This window comes from Pezoporus occidentalis, unplaced genomic scaffold (assembly GCF_034315485.1).
Source record: "Pezoporus occidentalis ecotype Australia unplaced genomic scaffold, CSIRO_AGI_Poc_V1 ctg21, whole genome shotgun sequence".
Classification (NCBI taxonomy): Eukaryota; Metazoa; Chordata; class Aves; order Psittaciformes; family Psittacidae; genus Pezoporus; species Pezoporus occidentalis.
The window spans coordinates 2213419-2232195 of NW_026913964.1; the positions used below are offsets into that span (position 1 = coordinate 2213419).

Sequence of the window (18777 nt, forward strand, 5' to 3'; positions counted from 1 at the left end):
TCCCCTTCTCTCCATAGAATAGTTAAGGTTGGAAAGGACCTTAAGATCATCTAGTTCCAACCCCCCTGCCATGGGCAGGGACACCTCACACTAAACCATGTCACCCAAGGCCTCGTCCAACCTGGCCTTGAACACTGCCAGGGATGGAGCATTCACAACTTCCCTGGGCAACTCATTCCAGTGCCTGCCCACCCTTACAGTAAAGAACTTCTTCCTTATATCCAATCTAAACTTCCCCTGTTTAAGTTTTAACCCATTACCCCTTGTCTTATCACTACAGTCCCTAATGAAGAGTCCCTCCCCAGCATCCCTATAGGCCCCCTTCAGATACTGGAAGGCTGCTATGAGGTCTCCACGCAACCTTCTCTTCTCCAGGCTCAACAGCCCCAACTTTCTCAGCCTATCTTCACACAGGAGATGCTCCAGTCCCCTGATCATCCTTGTGGCCCTCCTCTGGACTTGTTCCAACAGTTCCATGTCCTTTTCATGTTGAGGACACCAGAACTGCACACAATAGTCCAGGTGAAGTCTCACAAGAGCAGAGTAAAGGGGCAGGATCACCTCCTTCGACCTGCTGGTCACGCTCCTTTTGAGGCAGCCCAGGATACGGTTGGCTTTCTGGGCTGCGAGCGCACACTGAAGCCAGCTCATGTTCATTTTCTCATCGACCAGCACCCCCAAGTCCTTCTCCGCAAGGCTGCTCTAAATCTCTTCTCTGCTCATGTAGTTCTTCCATGCAGAACTACACCCTCTTTTGAGCTGACCCTGTAATTTCTCCAAATCAACAATCAAATGAAGCTTGGAAGTTAGAATCAAGATCTGATCCTCTGTTCATGCATGACACCTCCCCACATTTCTGTCTGGCCATCCGATGTTACAGTGTCCTTGTTTGCATGACCACTGAATTCATCCATAGCTGCACAAACGCCTTCCTTACAGCTGCACAATCAGAGACAAAGGAAACCTCTGCTTTGCACAGATTCCCAAAGAGCAGGAACAAGTCTGAACATGCTCAGTGACTGGAGTGTGCTCTAACAAGCTGTTCTATGCAATGCAAACAAATACCAGTGGTATCGAAGAGCTGTGCAGAATAACCTTGGCACTGAAAAGACCTTAGAACAGCAAGTGGCAGATTGGCTGCATTTGCGTCAGAGACAACACACAGGAATGAAGTTGTTTCAGTTTATTCAAGCTTAATTTTCACTTTAATGGCAATCCCAAAAATTAAAGAGCTAGCTTTATAGCATTTCACATGTGATCAGCCAACAAATTAGGCTGCAGCTAAAATCTAAGTGGACTTAGATTCACTCAGCCTGCATTAATAATAATTTTTAAAGGTTAATATTTAAACTCTTTCCTTTATGGGTATCAATATTTGCTTAATTTGGGATGTTTAATACTTCTATCAACACCCTTACTTGCATTTCCAAGGACCAGGTGACACTATTATCAATAATGAAAGGCCCAACCTATTTTTTGATATGCTTCTGACAGCTGGTTATGAATCCAACACAGATTACATCATTTGGAACACAAATGATAGGAAGCTTTCAGAGTACTTTAGAGACTACATGTTAAAATTTAATGAGCAACTTATTCTGATCCATTGTTATCCTTCCAAAAATAGCCTGGCCAGATAGGAGAACTATTGTGAATGAGATATAAACACAAGGCCTCCGAGAGCTTGGGAATAACCTTAAGGGCTAGAGAACGGAGGAAGACAGTAAGAAAGAAATAACGGAGAAGCATTATCTGTAGAAAAGTAATATGGGTGTTATTGCTCCTCTCCAACATGTCAAAAATTCCCCATCTCTATCCACTACGCATCCCGGCTCTTTCATGAGGATACATCCCAAATGAACCCTCAAAAGAAAACAGAAGACACAATGAAGAGCTAAGCATCAGTATTTTAGGTCCCTGCTTTCCAAGCCTCTTTGCCTCCATATTCCTTCATTACTTCCCCCAACTAATCCTGGAGAACTTCCCAGACAGGGGAAGAAAAGGCAAAACAGCAATAAAGGCTCGAAATACATTTCTGAACAGCACTGAAGTTTTCATATATCCTCCTCTTCTGACACAGCCTTATTGCTTGCCCATCACCAAATGCTGCACTTGTTTTGTGTTAAAATATGTGCAGCAGTTATTTTTGGATTCATGAATATCTTCCTGTGAATAAGGAGCAGTTTCTCCAAATTCTACAGTGTTTAGTGACTAAGCAACTTATCATACTCATCTCATGGCACTCCAGGATATCTGGATAGATTGCTTGAGACAACACACTGAAGATTTTTCTTTAAATCCATGCATAAATAAAAATCAATTTATTACCAGAGGACAGACCAGATGCTTGCTGACTGGAAATGAGTCTGCCCTCTGCATTAAACACGTGGCAAAGAGAACACATTCCTGTGCGCAAAATGAATATATCTAAGCCTCCTGGAACTCAAGCAATACAATTTCTAAACAGCAAAATTATTGCAATACAATATACATCATATGGCTTTAAACATATGAATCACAAGCTCTGCTTTCTCACTGAAAGCTGAGCCAGCCATTGTCTCCATGCTTGTCTGTCTTTTTATGAGAACATTCTTCAGCTTTTGTAGCAATCATGAGCGTGTCACGCTGGCCCCTTATTCACGATAAGCATTACCACCAAGAGATTTAATACAATCTGTTGCTTCATGTTAACGTTGCTTTGCTCTGCCTCCTCTGAAAGATTTTGCTGTGTAAAGTAATGAAGCGAAGATGGTGGGGGACAAAGATGAGGGAAAGATGATTTTCCAAGTGCCTCGCTAGTGTTCTTTGTTTCTCCATCTGGCTCTCTCCTCCGTGGCTGACTTGCTCATTAGTGTTACTCATGGCTGGCGTGCTGCTGCAGGTGCAGCTCTCTGGGCCCATGACACATTGCTGAGCACCCCCATCCCTCCCAGCAACTAGCAGCTGGGTTGATACCTCCCACTCTCACAAAACCTGTGCATAGAAGCTCTCCCCAGCAAGACATTCCCTAGGATGTTTCCCCCCTTCATGACTTGCCCTCTGCTATGATCTTGGGCTTCCCTTCACATGCACTCACTTTCTCAATTCCCCTTCAGGAAATGGTTCATGCCCAGCCACTATAATCCTATTTAGCTGATGATCTGCCTTGATCAGTTTTCCACAGCTGGTTTCAGGTCCTGAAGCAAAAGTAACACAGAAAGGGAAACAATGCAGAAAAGAGTCTTCTGACATGCTTAACGCTTAACTAGTGCTTTCGTTAATGTGACCTGATGACTCAAAAAATGATACTAAGAAGGCTTGCCAGTCTTGTGGCTGCCTTTCCCCACGCAGCAGCCCCATGCAGCACAAGGCATTTGCATACTGATTACAGACTCAATTGAATGTGCTGCAGAATGTAATAGGCGTTTCAGATAGGGATGGTGCACTCCAGCCCCAGGCTGGAAGGCATATCTGACAGACATATCTGAAATGAGGCAGTGACGTTATCACCAACAACAGCAAGACTGGAAAAAAACAAGGACAGACCAGATCCAAAAGGACCTTGTCCCACTCTGACTACGTGTTCTTGACAGTTAGAATCATAGAATAGTTAGGGTTGGAAAGGACCTTAAGATCATCTAGTTCCAACCCCCCTGCCATGAGCAGGGGCACCTCACGCTAAACCGTATCACCCAAGGCTACATCCAACTTGGTCTTGAACACTGCCAGGGATGGAGCATTCACAACTTCCCTGGGCAACTCATTCCAGTGCCTGCCCACCCTTACAGTAAAGAACTTCTTCCTCACATCCAATCTAAACTTCCCCTGTTTAAGTTTTAACCCGTTACCCCTTGTCTTGTCACTACAGTCCCTAATGAAGAGTCCCTCCCCAGCACCCTTATAGGCCCCCTTCAGATACTGGAAGGCTGCTATGAGGTCTCCACACAGCCTTCTCTTACCCAGAGTTTGCCACTCTCTTGTGTGTACTCCCCACCTCTCAGTACCTACAAAGCCAAAATCAGGCCAGAAAGATGTACAAGTCTGGGATATCAATTTCAGCAGCCTCTCCCTTCCAACTTGAAGAGCCAGAAATACTAAAAGGAGATCAGCTCTTCCTCCTGCTTTCAGGACCAGCAGACTTTTCCATGTAGGATAACCTTGGCTTTGAGTGCATGTGGCAACTAGCATTTATTCTGCTCTACCACGGAGAGGCCAATTCAAGCTTCACTGGTGCTGAGGAGTGGTGGTCATGGGACATTTTCAGGTGCCACGATACGTCAAATAAATAAGACTTTTTAGAGTATGTCAAGAACTCAAGTTTCCTTTCAAAGGCAAGCTAATGTTCTGCATTGCAACAGATGCTGAAGTCAAACACACATGCCTTTTCGGAACTAACCTCCTTCAAAGTTCTGTGCAAGAGCACACAAAGTTATTTCTTCCACCCCATGCCACTTATGATTAGGCACCTCTTTACAGACAAAAGCTACATCAAGGTTGGTCTGAGAGAAAACACATTTCAGGGCATACTGGGTAAACAAGCATGTACTTTACATCATGAGCCACCTTGTGAGCATCCAGTATACTTTTTTCTTCCTTTCATTTCTAAAAGGCAGATCCCCTCATCTCTGCTGACATTTACATATCATCCCATCATGCTGCTATTTACATTATTCACAACACTTGCCCATTAAATAAATATCAAAAAGTTAGAAAGGGGAGAGGGGAAAAGCTGAAGCTGCAAAAGAGGATCTAACAGAGGGGTGCAGTTAGCAGGTGCTGAGGTGTCAGAAGATAGCACACAAGAGAACACTGAACAGATTAATCAGCTCTGGAAAGAGCTGAAGACAGTCAGTGCTTTCAAAATTATTTCACATGAACAGTTGCTGCAGGGTATACAGGTAAGATTGTCTACATGAAAATCTCACTCAGCTAAAATGTGGTCCTTGCTCTTGAGATGGTCCAAGTGCTCCCAACTGCAGTGAAATGAGAAAAGTGGAGGGGACAAAAATTACAGAGTAAAGGAAAACCACTTATTTACTAATATATAAAACTTTCAGTTCAAACACTGCCATCTGCTTAACAAGCAGCAATGGAATTTTTCCTGCGAGTACCAAAAGATGGGTATAAATGCATTAACCATCACCAGCTTCCCCATAAAAATATAAGGCCACCTCCATACTTCTGTATCTCCTCCTCCCTGCAGTGTTTGCAAAGGTTTCACTTACCTGTGGCCTGTGCTTCCAAGATAAAGGTACCAAAGATAACTAGCAGAAGACATAACCCATGTCTAGTCAAGGCAAGAGACGATCCTGTGTTGCTCTTTGGTGCTACCATTCCATGGCACATCTTTTACCCACCAAAGTCTCTTTTCTGAAAATTCCTGAAAGATCTGGTTGATCAGGAGCACCTCAGTCTATAAAAACAAAGACAAGAAACAGTAAGTGTTGAGCCAAACACCTACAGCATCTGGGGAGGGGAAGGAAAAGGGAAATTCAGAAACAAAACAAGAGCAACCTTTTGCATATTCTGTCATTTAGGAGTCTACCAAGTATTCACAGTTCCCAAGCTAACAGGAGCAGAAAAGGCAACCTTCCACATACGAAATACTAAAACTTGTTGCATTCTAGAGAGATCATTACTTTTCACTCGCCCTCTAATATTTCAGGTGTGAAGACTGCCTAAGCTTACAATTAATTTCAGCTTTTCCTTTCAAGACAACCCCAGAGGATATAGCATCTGGAGAATTTACTTCAAAATAACTTCAAGAGTGCCAACCTTCCTACACCCCACCACCTTTCAGAAGGTCTCCAAGACGCAGCAGGCTGTACTAGACAGCTAGGATATATAAATCAAATGCTTCTTCAGCCACCTGGAGAGGCACAGCAATCCTGACAGCCAGGAAGCAGGCAGGCTTATGAGGAGGAATGTAAACCAGCTCCCAAACCTCAGGTATATAATGTTCTGATGGTACAGAGCATAGCAATTAAAACTGCAGGATGTGACACTGCTCATACCTGAGGACTGAGGGATACAGTCACAGCCTATCAGGCACTGTCACAACAAAACTAGACTTGTACACACACACAAAGCACAGCTGGGAAATCAAGAAAGCACAAAGTTGAACTCCAACCCTTAATGAAGGGAAAAGACTCAGCAGAACACATGTCCTAAAAGTTAGTACGGTTTTAGTCTGCAAGACCTCCAATGGTAATTTTGGACCTGGATCAGTAACTGCCATGTGTAACTCCAGTGCTCACAAATGAAAGTTGACATTAAAAATCTGTGTGTACTGGTTTTGCAAAGAAGGAAGGAGAAAAGTGAGATAAAAACAACTGGGTGAGTGATTGGAGTAAAAAATAAAAATAAAAATCCCCCCCTTACCCCCCAAAAAACAACCCTCCCACAAAAAAAAAAAAAAAACCCTCCCAAAACTAAAATTCAAAACAGACCCACCCCCAAAACCACATGGAGACACATTTCAACACTTCTATTACGCTATTCCTTACACAAAGATCTAAAGCTCTCAGGGGACAAAACCAAAACAAAACAAACCAGCAACGCAGAAAATAATGGATTTTTTACGCTTGACCAAGGGAATACTTTTAATTGAGGGAAATCCCGTTCAGATACAGCTTCTTCACTTAAATGTATATTCATATTGTAAATTTGGGGTTTGGGGTGGTTTTGTTTTCAGCCAGCTTTCCCACAGAAATTCAGAACTGCTGGATACCTCCAAACATATTTGAGCAGTGCAGAGGTGGATATTATACTCTTTCCTAACTGCGAGAACAGATTGGAGACCTGCACTAATACTCCTACTACTAGGTAAAGCTGTATGACTTACAGATCCTTAAGTACTTCTGAGATGAACTCAACACACCAGCAATGACGAGAGAAACACACAACTCAAAACAGCTACAACTCACGTTTCCAATTACTCAGGGGAAAGAAAGAAGCTGCATTATGGGAGCGAATATGCAATTTGTCATTAAACCTGGAAGTCATGCTAGTGACAAGAGGGTTTCCTTAGATCCGTGTCACTGCTGTGCACATATTCACTTCACAAAAGGGCTTTCAAGTCAATTAGTCTCTACCGAAGAAGGATTCTTTGTCTGCGTACACCCCTGCCTTGAAATATCATTTCAAGATGACATTTAAACTGCCATGTGGCAAGTCTGTAGCTGATGCTACAATAAACTCTGTCTGCTCCTTTTGTTTCTTGCTTCATTTGAAGGGGGAAGGGAAGAAATGAAGCTATCCCACTACGCCTGTAGCACATATTACAGATTTATCATACCTTCCACAGACAAGGAGCCAAGGCTTTGTTCACCAAACTCCTACCATGCAGAAAGGGGTGAGAATGCTGCCACTCACCTGCTAGAATTCCTTCAGCAATAATTAGACCAAAAAACAAAAGTCCTTTGTAAAGAAAGCCAAGTCTGTACATCTGCCCTCTCCTCTCAAAGTCGGATCTCCCACATGGATTTAAAGTTCATATTCAATGGAAAGAGGCCGGCATCTAACCTATACTCCAGGCCAACAAGCTGGCTGCTTTCTTCTTAAGAGCCTGCTGCTCTACACAGAATTACAGCTCTGACAAAGCAATACACCATCTTCAACAAATGGCCCTTCTGATTAGATCAAGACAGGTCTGTCTTCCCCATTTTAATTTAATTAAGCCTCATTAGTATAACAAACTTCCGCAAGTCTCACCAAGGTATCTTTTAAAGGTGGCCTTCCCTGCCCTTGCTGGGTGACACAGCACCAGGCAGGAAGGTATAGAAGAGGGCATGCAATCATCACAGAATTTGCTGAGCTGCCTGAGGTGTGATACCTTGCCCCAGAGCTGTTTTCCTCTCCCAAAGGTTGCACCTGGAAACCAACAGTCCAGTTCTGGTCTCTGGACAACAAGTTAGAGATACCTAAACCAATAATATCTTCGGAGGGGAGGGGATATCAACTATTGCTTGTCCTCAGTTCACTAATAGATTGCTCCAAAGCATAGCACTGTTTCTTGCCTGTCTTCTAAAGTCAGGCACAGTTTCTCATCTCTTTCCAGCTACCAAGTCACTCAAGTCCCATGTTATCATGTGTTTTTCAGAGGCACAGGGCTGCCCCATAAGGAATGCTGTAAATTGCTGTTGTTATGCCTACACTAACATCCCACTAAGCTGAGTTCAGTGTGGGATGTGAAGGAGATACAAAGACAGCAAAACCATTCAGGGAAAGATGGCATCGATAACCCTCTCAGAATTGTTAGGATACAATGGGCACAGGTATCACCTGCGAGGTGAGGATCCTCCCTCAGGCTTCAGCCAAGTTACAAAACTTGTTCCCAGCCCTGACTTTTCTGTAGCAAAATTAGAAGATAAAAGAGATTCTGGCTAGATAAGAAGGTATTCTTTCTTCCCAAAGGGGAGTTGGGAAGCTATTTAGACAGACATTCAGTTCTCTGAAAGCTGACTCTTGTTTTAGCACATTCCTTATACCTACAGCTCAGGGGGAAGCAGCTTTCATAACAACTCCTCAGGCCTCCACCTCCAAAAGTTAACTGGAGTGCATTGCAGAACACACATATTTGTCAGAGACATACTCTCAGGGAGACAGCTTAACAATTCACAGGTTCATGTGAATCAAAAGTGACTCCCCCTGTTTACACACAGCATTAAGGAATGAGCTGGCTTCTTTAATGGGTCCTAGAAACAAGGAGGCAGAAGCCAGCAGTAGCATGAGCATATGGAGTGAGGACATTTCAGATCCATTTTCACATGCCACAGCCTAGGCTGAAAGGTTATGGGAGGATTAAGTTTAAATAGAGATGTTTTCAAAGATAATATTTATTATAGCCAGTAGTTCCCACAAACATAGCAAGTGGGGGAGAGGATATTCTTCTCTGTTAACAGTACATATGTCAACAGGGGTTGGGTTTTTTTTGCTTTCTTTTTAATGTGCCCTTTGAAAAATACCTATAAATACTGATAAAAAAATAAACTGTCCTCTAAGGCCACAAAGTCAACAGCCACACACCCTCCTAGGGAATGCTATGAACAAAGCAAAGAGGACTTATTCCCCCAGGTTACAGCCATCCCCGACTCTCTTGAAGACTTCTCATCAAGGAGCGTTCCCAGCAATACATCAGCATGAGCTCCCCCACTGCACATGGCCAGCCCTGTTCGCACCATCACTTCTACATGAGCTTTCCAAAGCAGACATCAGCTTCCACTGAAACCATGCAGGCCATACTTCCTACTCACTCTTAAACCACAATCAGCTGTTTCCAAAGACGGTGCATTCACACATGGCAGGACTTTTTCCTAAGCTCTTTGGGGATCTCTGCCCGTTTATTTTCTAGACCTTCAGAAGCTGCCAACTTACATCACTTGATCCAAGTTCCCTTTGAAAGCATCATACATTTTCCAAGGATTATGATTCATTTTCTGATTTTCCCCTGCTTTGTGACAGCAGGACTCCTAGGTCCCCATGGAAAAGTCATCTTTGGAAGGTCATATGCTCAAGACATGAAAGAAAACCAGATTTGAGTAGTTCTGGTGCACCAAGGATGTGAGATATCGGGGGCAGACAGACAGTCTGAGGCTCTCCAGTTGCTCAAGATGCTTGGCACGGTTATGTCCTGTGTCACCCTTGCAGGAAACCAGGTCTGCAACGTAGATACTTCACAGTTTATTTAGGGAAGTGTTCAAGATGTTTGGAATGCTTCTGGCTTGCTTCTAAACACCACACTTGACACTTGCCAAAATGATATTCTGGCAATCCTCATGTATATCAGAAGTCTTTGTTTTATCCATATAGTTCCCTCTTCACAGAACAATACTCAGAAATTGTTTGCTCTCTCTTCAACGCACATAGCCAAGATCTTGGCAGCAGGATGAGTGATGGGTGTGCACAGCATTCTTTCTGAAGGTGAAGCACAAGTATTGTTCTTGCCTCATGGTCACACTGCAGGTGGGACCTAATGTGAGCACTGTGGTTCGCCTTCACCCTTCATTGCTGGTTTTGTTTATCCTTATTTTGTCTACTTTCAATAAGCAGTCAAGCTTTAAAACAAGTCATCCTCTTGGCCACTTGATAAGAAAAATTACCGAAAGACCAAGTCTAGGTGCCAGCAAAGGAAAGAAATCCTTAATTCTACTTACTTTGACTAGCTACACCAGTTGCATTGAAAGCTTTTAGAAACAGAATTATATTTTTAACATTTTGGGATAACTTCACAATTCAATTAAACTGCTCAGTTAAACTGGCCACAAAGCTAAAAAACAAAACAAACAAACAAACAAACAAACAAAAACAAAACAAAAACACCCCCCCCCCCCCCAAAAAAAAAAAAAAACAAAACAAAACAAAACAAAAACACATTCAAAGTTACCTGCAGGAAGTTTAGAAAAATCTTAATTCATCTGACTTTTTAGCACAGCCAACTCAATTGTCCAGGATAATTGGAAAAGGTGGAAAAGGAAGAGAGGAAATCAGAAAAGCCAAACAACCCATGTAACACTCTACCCTCTCCCCCAGTAACCAGATGATTTAGAACATCTGTGTTTGGTAGCTTCCTTTCACACTTTCATCTTTGAATTCCAAAGAGGTAGATTTCTGCACAGGCACAGCATAAAGCAGAGGGCTGAACTGCACATAGCCCCTGCTACAGGAAGGAATCACTAGGGCAGACCGAGCTGCTAATTCCAGAAACTGGAATCAGCACGTACCTTCCTGCAAACCAAGACTCAACTGCAACCAGTGGGACCTGAATTTTTGGGTTTCCTTTCTCATTCCTCAATTGTGAAATAGGGTTTGGCCTGTGACTTGAAAATTCAGCTGTTACTTTCACATAAATATCTCGGTTTAGCTTTCACCTCCTCTCTCCCATGAAGGTTTCTAACACCAATGCAATTGTTGGTGATGCAGGAATCCCATTTTCAAGAGGGAACATTAGAGTTTGCTCAGCTAGAAGCTTGGTGGGCAGGCTAAATTCTGAAACACATTTTAACCTCTGATACACAGTATGTGCTTAACTCTCTTCAGCCCTACTAAGACACACTAAAGCTTTAAGCCAGGAAACTGGATTTTTCACTACTGGATAACCAGTCCCTTACAACTGGGAAAGTCATACCAACATTCCTACCCCAAGTGAATAAACCTGCAAGATTCACCAATTTGCATAGCTTATTCCCCAGCCTCTTCCTCTCTATCCTTCCTATTAGTCTGAAATTCTGTTCGTATCTAGATCATGCTTTCTCATCACTCCCTTGCTTGCCTCCTTATCCTACTTGATGTTCCTCAAGAAGTCATCCTGAGGTTAGCTGAGCATATTCCGCTGTGGGCTAAAAGCAGGGAGTGCTTCCTTTCTCCGTCTGTTTCCCTTCCATGCTAGCAGTTGGGTGCAAGTCTTTGCATACAAGCTGCTTCCCTTCTGCAGCCCAAACAGAAATGCACAGCAGGCTCAAAAGGTATTCACATGACTCCAATGCATGGCAGATTTCCGTGCTATTACAAAAATACTTACAGCAGTGACATAACGTCACCAGTGAATGAAGAGAAACCAATTATTACAAAAATAAGTGCTGGATCTGCTTTAAGGGATTTTTGCTGTTTTTTTAATTGGTTTGTTTTGTTTTTTTTGAAGCATACCAGCATATATGCAATTTATGGGAGAAAACAGAGACTGGGGGATAGTGGAGAATACATCTCACAGTCTTTCCCAGTTCAGTTGTTGGTTTATTTTGGGGTGGGTTTTTGTTGATTTTGGTGCTCTTTTTCCTTTTCAGAAAGTATTGTTTCAGCATTTTCCCCTGCCACACTGCATCAGAAAGGCTAGGTTTCATACTTCCAGCTTTAATCAGTGTAACAGCACATTTACAGAGGACCATATGCACAAAATGTTCCAGAATGCTTTCCAAAAATAATAAGTCCTAAAAAAGGAAAACTCACAGTAAACTGAAATGGCTTCAGGGAAAGAGAATAAAGGAAAGCTGTGCAAAGGCAAAACCTCTTGAAACCACATACAAGCTGGAAATGTTACTTTCATTAAGAACAGGGTTGCTGAAGCAGCACTGGCTTGGTAAGGTCACTTGTATACCCAGGATGCTTTTCTCATTTATGCAGCTGTGTTAAGCTGTTTCAGGGAATCCATCACAAGGCCCATGTACAGTAACGGCTTATTTTATAATCCCCCACTACTAGAATGTGCTTCTCCTCATCCTTACCACTTGTGCTTTCATTTCAACTGATGTGGCTAAGAGCAGCAGTCTGCTATACACACAGCTGCAGTACCACCAGGCAGCACAAGTATTGAGGACACCCATATGGGAAATCTTTCTCCTGTCAAATCCCTCCCTCTATAAACTTCAGTGAACCAGTATAACATCTAAATAAGGAGCTACACTAAAAAATAGAGGCAGTCTTACATTTATTCCTAAAGCACAGCTGTGAGACACAACTAAAGTTTAGAATGACCAAGTTTCCCAGATATGAAAACATCCACTCACCTGCTTCCAAGGAATGATGACAATTGCTGTGCAGTACTTGCTACATGAATCACAGTTTATAGAGAAAGTTCTCCACAACAGACATGTTGAAATATCGGAACCTTCCAGGCTAACAAATCCTTGATGTTTGGATGACTGTCAGCACAAAGGTCTTTTCAAAGATAAACACACACAGACACACAAAACCTCTGAGAAACAGCACTGCCCCTTAAGTCCTCTGAAAACTTCCATCTTTCACCAGCCTAGCATCACTGACCAAACTGAGAAAGTAAAAAGCACAGTTGCTGTCTTTAAGACTGCTTTTGGGACTTCAACACAGCTGAGAATGACTTAAGGATGGGGGGGGAAAGCAGACCTTCAAAAGGCCTCAGAACCATGGCTCAGTTTTGTATCTGCTAGCTCACTATTTCCCTTTACTATTCTTTTTTAGTAGCAGCAAAGTCAGAAGTTTCTTGTTGCTTTTCCTATTTAGGATGCACTATGCTAACACACCAGATGCACATGTATTGCTGCAAACCTCACTGTGGCCGAGACCAATCACAGTGCCATAGGCATATTTCACTCCGCAGAGCCCAGCCATAGCGCTCTTGCCAGCTTACCACTGAAAAAGGACACATCAGATTTTGCATCACCATTCAAACCCCTTGCAACTAAAGCTGCAGGGCCAGCACACAGAGCCGCTCTCCTGTGAGGCCACAGTCAAGGGCAGCTGCAGAAGGTGGGCCAGGCAGGCTTCCCAGCTGGGCACCTTCACCAGCAGCAGGCACACCAGCATTCACCTCAATACTCAACCTGAGGCTTTAGGACTCTAGGCAAGGAGTCAACAATTAATCTCAAAAGTCAATACTCAAGGGCTGAGAGAAGGAAATCGGAGTCCTAACAGCTTCCTTCCTTTTAAATCGCTCTCACAAATACCAGCTCTCAGAGAGCACACATCATTATGCACAAGACCCTCACAGCCTTTTCTCTCTCACTGGCATCCCTCAACAGGCTGTACTTAATTTGATTGTCTAACAAGGGATCAGCTGTAATTATATTTCAATTTGAGCAGCACAAGCTAGCAGTATCAAGCTAGGGAGGCACTCCAAGGACTGCTGCTCATAACATGTCATGAGGGGACATACCCACACACCATGAGGATATGAAGTGCTCAAAGCAGAATGCTCAGGACAAGGTCCCTTTCTAATAGAGCGGCAAACTGACTTCCTGAGACCTACAACCATTTAAAGGTTGTGCAGTAAGGATTTCCACTATTAAGTATGGGTGAGAGAGAAGCATGCCAGAAAACAGAAAAGTTAAGAGCCCACAGAATAAAACCTGTCATATATAAAACCTGTGCTGTATCTCAATAGAAAGTCAGTTTGAAGCTTCAACTTCTCCCCCACTTAATCCAGTGACATTTAGACTTTACAAAGCTGTTAGTGAAAAAAATACTTTAAACAAACCTATATAGACACTGCTGGAACCAGAACAGCTCAGAGGTGGCCCCCTGGATGCTCTGACACCCACAGCCTCCTGCACCCATCCCACAGCACCCACCCTGCAAGTGTCACAGGGGTTACCATCCCTCACCTCCCTGAGGAAGGGGCTCTGCCTAGCCACTACCAAACAGAAAAACAAAGAAAACATCAAGCAAAGGGCCTTGAGGTAGCCAAGATCCACTGCCTGGTACTAACTGTTCATTCTGCAGCTCTCAACACCATGTTTATATAGCAGCAATGATTCCTCAGACTTTACTGCCCCATAGTCTATTGTGCCCTTTTACATCAGTGCTGCCCCTTCTCAAAGCCATCTGGGGTTGAGCGCCTCCACGACCCGAGCACCTGCAAGCCTGCACTGAAGGAGTTATCCTTCAGCCAAGGGTGACTCCTAGCTCCTGATGACTAGACACCTCCATGCTGCTACTCCTACACCTGCTGGCCAGCTAACCATTCCATCCACAATGCTGATGCAACCTTCAGGAGCTTGTGGAGGGAAACTGGGTCCTTACACCAGCACAGCTCTGAGGCCAGTTGAAGCAGCAGCTAAGGAGAGGCAAGAAACTCCCACCTCAGCTTTGCTGCAGAAGTCTATAGTGTGCGGAAGCAGTCTCTGACTCAAGTAAGCAGCCTGTACAACATGGTGGGCCAAGTAATTGCACAGGCTTCTTGCTCCTAAAACTAGTTCCATTTTCAAACCACATTAAAGTGTGGCAGAAATAATTTACTAAGCATAAAGATGCTCTAGATTTAAACCCTCCCCCTGAATCAGGGCTCCAAGTATCCTGGCTTCCATGCAGATTAAAAGCCAGAAAGCTGGGTGAGAACGCTCCACAATAGCCAAAGGCAACACAGGCCTGCCTAGTTAGAGGAAGTCAAATGAAACTGAAGCTGAATGAGGGGAAAAAGTTGTGCAATGCAGGACAGTAAGAGTCAGCAACTTGCTTTGGCAGCAAATCTTGTAGGTTTTTTTTGCAACAGTGAGAAAGACTATCAAGTGCTGCTGCTCACAGGCAAGAATCACACACATGCCAATGCTAGGTCAGAAGGAGATACACCCAGAAATCAGAGGATACAAGCTATTTAACCTTCTGCCTCACACCTTGACTTTTTCACTAGACCACCCAGGACAGCAAAAGTACAGCTAGGCTTTGTCCAGTCTGCCTCAAAACTCCAAGGAAAACCCTCCCAAAGATCAGATTCCATCCTGATACTTACATGTGCAAAGACAAATCCTGCAGACAATGCCTCTTTACCACTGGGACAAGAAGCTACTAGAGAAGAAGCATCCTGCCATGACCTGGGCCGTTGCCTCCCTGAAATCGGCACATACTGCCTGCTGTGCCTCAGCCAGGCACACTGCTCCCAGGTGCTGCCTTCCTTCTGGCACTAGTCACAGTCCTCCATTCCCTCAATGGGTCAGCTACCAAGCAAGCATCCATGAAACACAAGCAAGAAGAGAGTATAGAGTCTTCACTGGATTTTTGAATTTTGTTACTTCTCCAGCATGCTATATTCAAATGGCAACAGGCTGGACACATGAGAATACCACACAAGGATACCTCCCATACTGCTGCAGACCCCTCTTCCCCACACAGAGGTGAGAAGTGGAAGATCTTTCCCCATTCCCCTGAAAAAAAGGCATTTTAGAGCAGGCATATTTAACTCTTTTCTACCTGCAGGGTACGAAGCAACTCTGTCAAGCCACCAGCAGCTAAATGAATAGTACATCCACTCAGGAAACAGGCTGCTCTGCTTTGCTTGGGGTGTCAATACATCTCCAGGCATCTCCTGTGTGAGAACACTCAAGTCAAACTATTTGACAAGAAAAAAAACAAACATTCCCCAGCCTCATGGGAAAAGCACAGCAACTCCAGCTTCAACTGCCTTTAAAGGAAGACCAATATACACCACCCCACCACCCCCTCCGACATTTCTCAAATAAATATGAAGGTCCTGCCACAGCCACTAATCCTCAAGCAATTTCCTGTCTCTGGAAACAAGGCTCGCTTAGAGTGAATTGATTAAATAAAGGTTATTAGAATTAGTATAAATATCATCCGTTTCATGTTTTTACCTGTAACATAGTGCTCCAAGAAGCAGCACAAAGATCAGCTACAAGGGTTTAAAAGACAGAGAAATTATTATGCAAACCCACCAAACTGCAAGAGGAAGATTTAAAATTATTTTCAACAGCAGAGGACTTCCATGTTTCTACAATCTATTTTCAAGTGAGTTCCTCCAAGGGAACACAGCCAGTCCCTTTCTTACTGTACTCTTAAGATGAAATTTGTTTTCCCCATTTTGTCAATCTGACATGCAATTTAGTCTTTTGAGAGTCAGCAGTTTTCCTCACCAAAGCTGTTGTTTTACCTTTGCAGTCTAAGACTCTGCAGAAGAACAACAGGCTAAAGCCATTGGCTCCAACTTCAGCGTCACCAATTTCCTTTTCCTCTAAGGCCAATCATTTAAAATAAAAACCATACTGAGACAAGTGTTAGTTCCTACAAATGCTGCACGTGTGTGGAAGGAAACAGACAGCCTGACATCAGTATCCGAAACCTGATTAACAATTCCGTAACATCTCTTTGAACAGAAAATAGGAAGCAACAATAAAATAACAGCACTATAGCAACAGCTTAAAAGAAACAGAGCAACCACTTAAACTAAGGCATGCTTTACAAATAGGAAAACCTGCATCTTTCAGAAAGGTCTAAACAGCAATGGTCTGGCAACTGTCTTATGTGCTCAGGTTAACTAACCGAGCTTCTCATTCTTATCCATAAGAAAAGAATACAACGCGCACAGTTTCCAGAAAGGGCCACCAACACAGGAACAGAAACTTTTTTTAAGCTAACTGCACTTCTCTGCATGCAGAGAAACAACCGGTGGGGGGACGGGGACGGAGGAGACAGGACACCAGAAAAAAACAAACCCAACACAACAAAAAACACAGATGTCTGCTGTAGCGCCACCTATAAAGTTCAAGGAAAGATTTCATTGTTAATGCCCTGTACAGCAGCGGCATCCAGAGGACTGTGGTCTGTCATTTGCAATTGTCTCAGCTTCCATCACCCACTTATAAGCTTCCCTCAATGAAAAGGTTAGCCTTCATCTGCTTATACACACATTCTAGCTCACCTAAAACTGCTTTTCTGGGAGAACTGAACATGACATTTAACAGATGTAAGCAACAGCTGGCTCTGGATAGCAAACTGTCTTCTTTGTCACCCTTTGCTCTTCAAGATCTACTGTCCTCATGAAGCAGAGTCACTGTTTCAACTGCAAAGGGAAGCTGGGGGTGGACTGACTGAGGGACACAAAGAGAAGCCTGCATTGTGGAAAATAAAGAGCTCCATTAAGGCTCCACAGGATGCTGTAAGGCACATTTTGAGGAAACCACCCTCCTTACAGCATACTACAGAGCACAACAGCTATCAAATGCTCTTTCTCCAACAGCCACATCCCCTTTCCTGGCCTCTAGCAGCAGTCCAGCAGCCTCCCACTTCAGTCTCCTCACCAACACCAAATAACAATCCTCACAAGAGTATAGTGTTGGGAAGAACAGCAAAGGCCACTTCACACCACCCCGGAAATCGAAAGAAATCCCAGTGTAACACTATTACTGGCCCTTTCGAAAGGGGTTTGCCGATGAGGACAGAGTCCAACAACTTACTTCGGAGAGACCAAGATGCAGTTTCATCTTCTCTGCCAAGCATGGCCATGCTTTATTTACATCAAAGCCATCGATAGTCTGCACGAGTTCCTTGCAAACAAACCAAATCTGAAGCAGCTAATTACATTCAGGCTACATTTGCTATGAAACAAGTGTAATAGGGCAGAGTTTCAGTCCATCGAGGAAGCATGCCCATTCAGAAATCTTTATTTCTGACCAAAGTTGTTGTTTTTTTTCACAAGACAAACAGCAAGTTCAATCTCTGAACTCTGCATCACATGATATAAGAAATTCCTCTTCTTAAGAGGTGAAGGCCAGCTGGAGGGAGGCTGCTATAGAACTGTTGGGTATGCCCCCAACAGCACCATCATCAAGGGAACACTAAACTATTCCTTGCAAAAACTGCTCTTCTCCTTGCAGGTGCAAGCACCTGCAGAGCAGGTGATGGCCTGCAGTGTCAGCAGTTACGAAATGCCCAACCCCAAAGTTTTGCTTGCTTTCTTTCTTAGGGAGATATGCATGACCATTGGACTTCCTAAATGCAAAATCTCCTGATCTGATGAGAACGAAGAAATTCAGCAAAACGAAAGAACCAGCCTCAGGAGGGCTATGTCATTTCAGAGCATGGTAATGCTCAAAACAAACTGCACATTCTTGAGAGCAGGCCATAGAGCTCACCTACAAAGCAATTATCAACAGATCACAATGTTCACCCAGGCTTACGCACAAAACGCAAAAGGTTTGAGACTGGCAAATTAAGACCTATGCTAGTAACGTGAACGATACTGCAACAAAAGATGCATGATGTACAATGAGACCCTCAGACTTTGCAGAAGCTCCAAAAAAGCTGAGGAGGAGACTGGACTGGAGACATGCCTTAGTATTATCAATATTGGAAGGATCCAGCCTATGGAATTAGCCAATGTTAAGGACTGGAATTATTCTTTCGATATTAATATTAACCTAAGGTCTGCAAACACCTTCATTTCAAGAGGCAAAAAGGAATCCTCTGCTGCTTTAAGACAATAAATGCTTAAATCCCTACTCCCTAGATGGATTTTTTTTTTCCTCCAGTACTGTAGGCCAGGAAAACAGCATGAAGGAAAAGGGGTATCAGGGTAATGAACCATCTTGAAGAATTTCA

The 18777-nt window shown here is 43.5% G+C and overlaps 1 protein-coding gene across 3 annotated transcripts in view; it reads right to left on the bottom strand.

Annotated features, from left to right (window-relative positions):
* The window catches only part of SUSD6 (sushi domain containing 6), an 81017-nt gene that overhangs the window by 37976 nt on the left and 24264 nt on the right, over positions 1-18777 (bottom strand). For all 3 annotated transcript variants that reach the window (XM_062619189.1, XM_062619190.1, XM_062619191.1), the window contains one exon: positions 5205-5392. In XM_062619189.1, the coding sequence (XP_062475173.1) occupies positions 5205-5325 (121 nt within the window). In that variant the 5' untranslated portion in view covers positions 5326-5392. Of the gene's footprint in view, positions 1-5204; positions 5393-18777 lie in introns of those variants that run through there.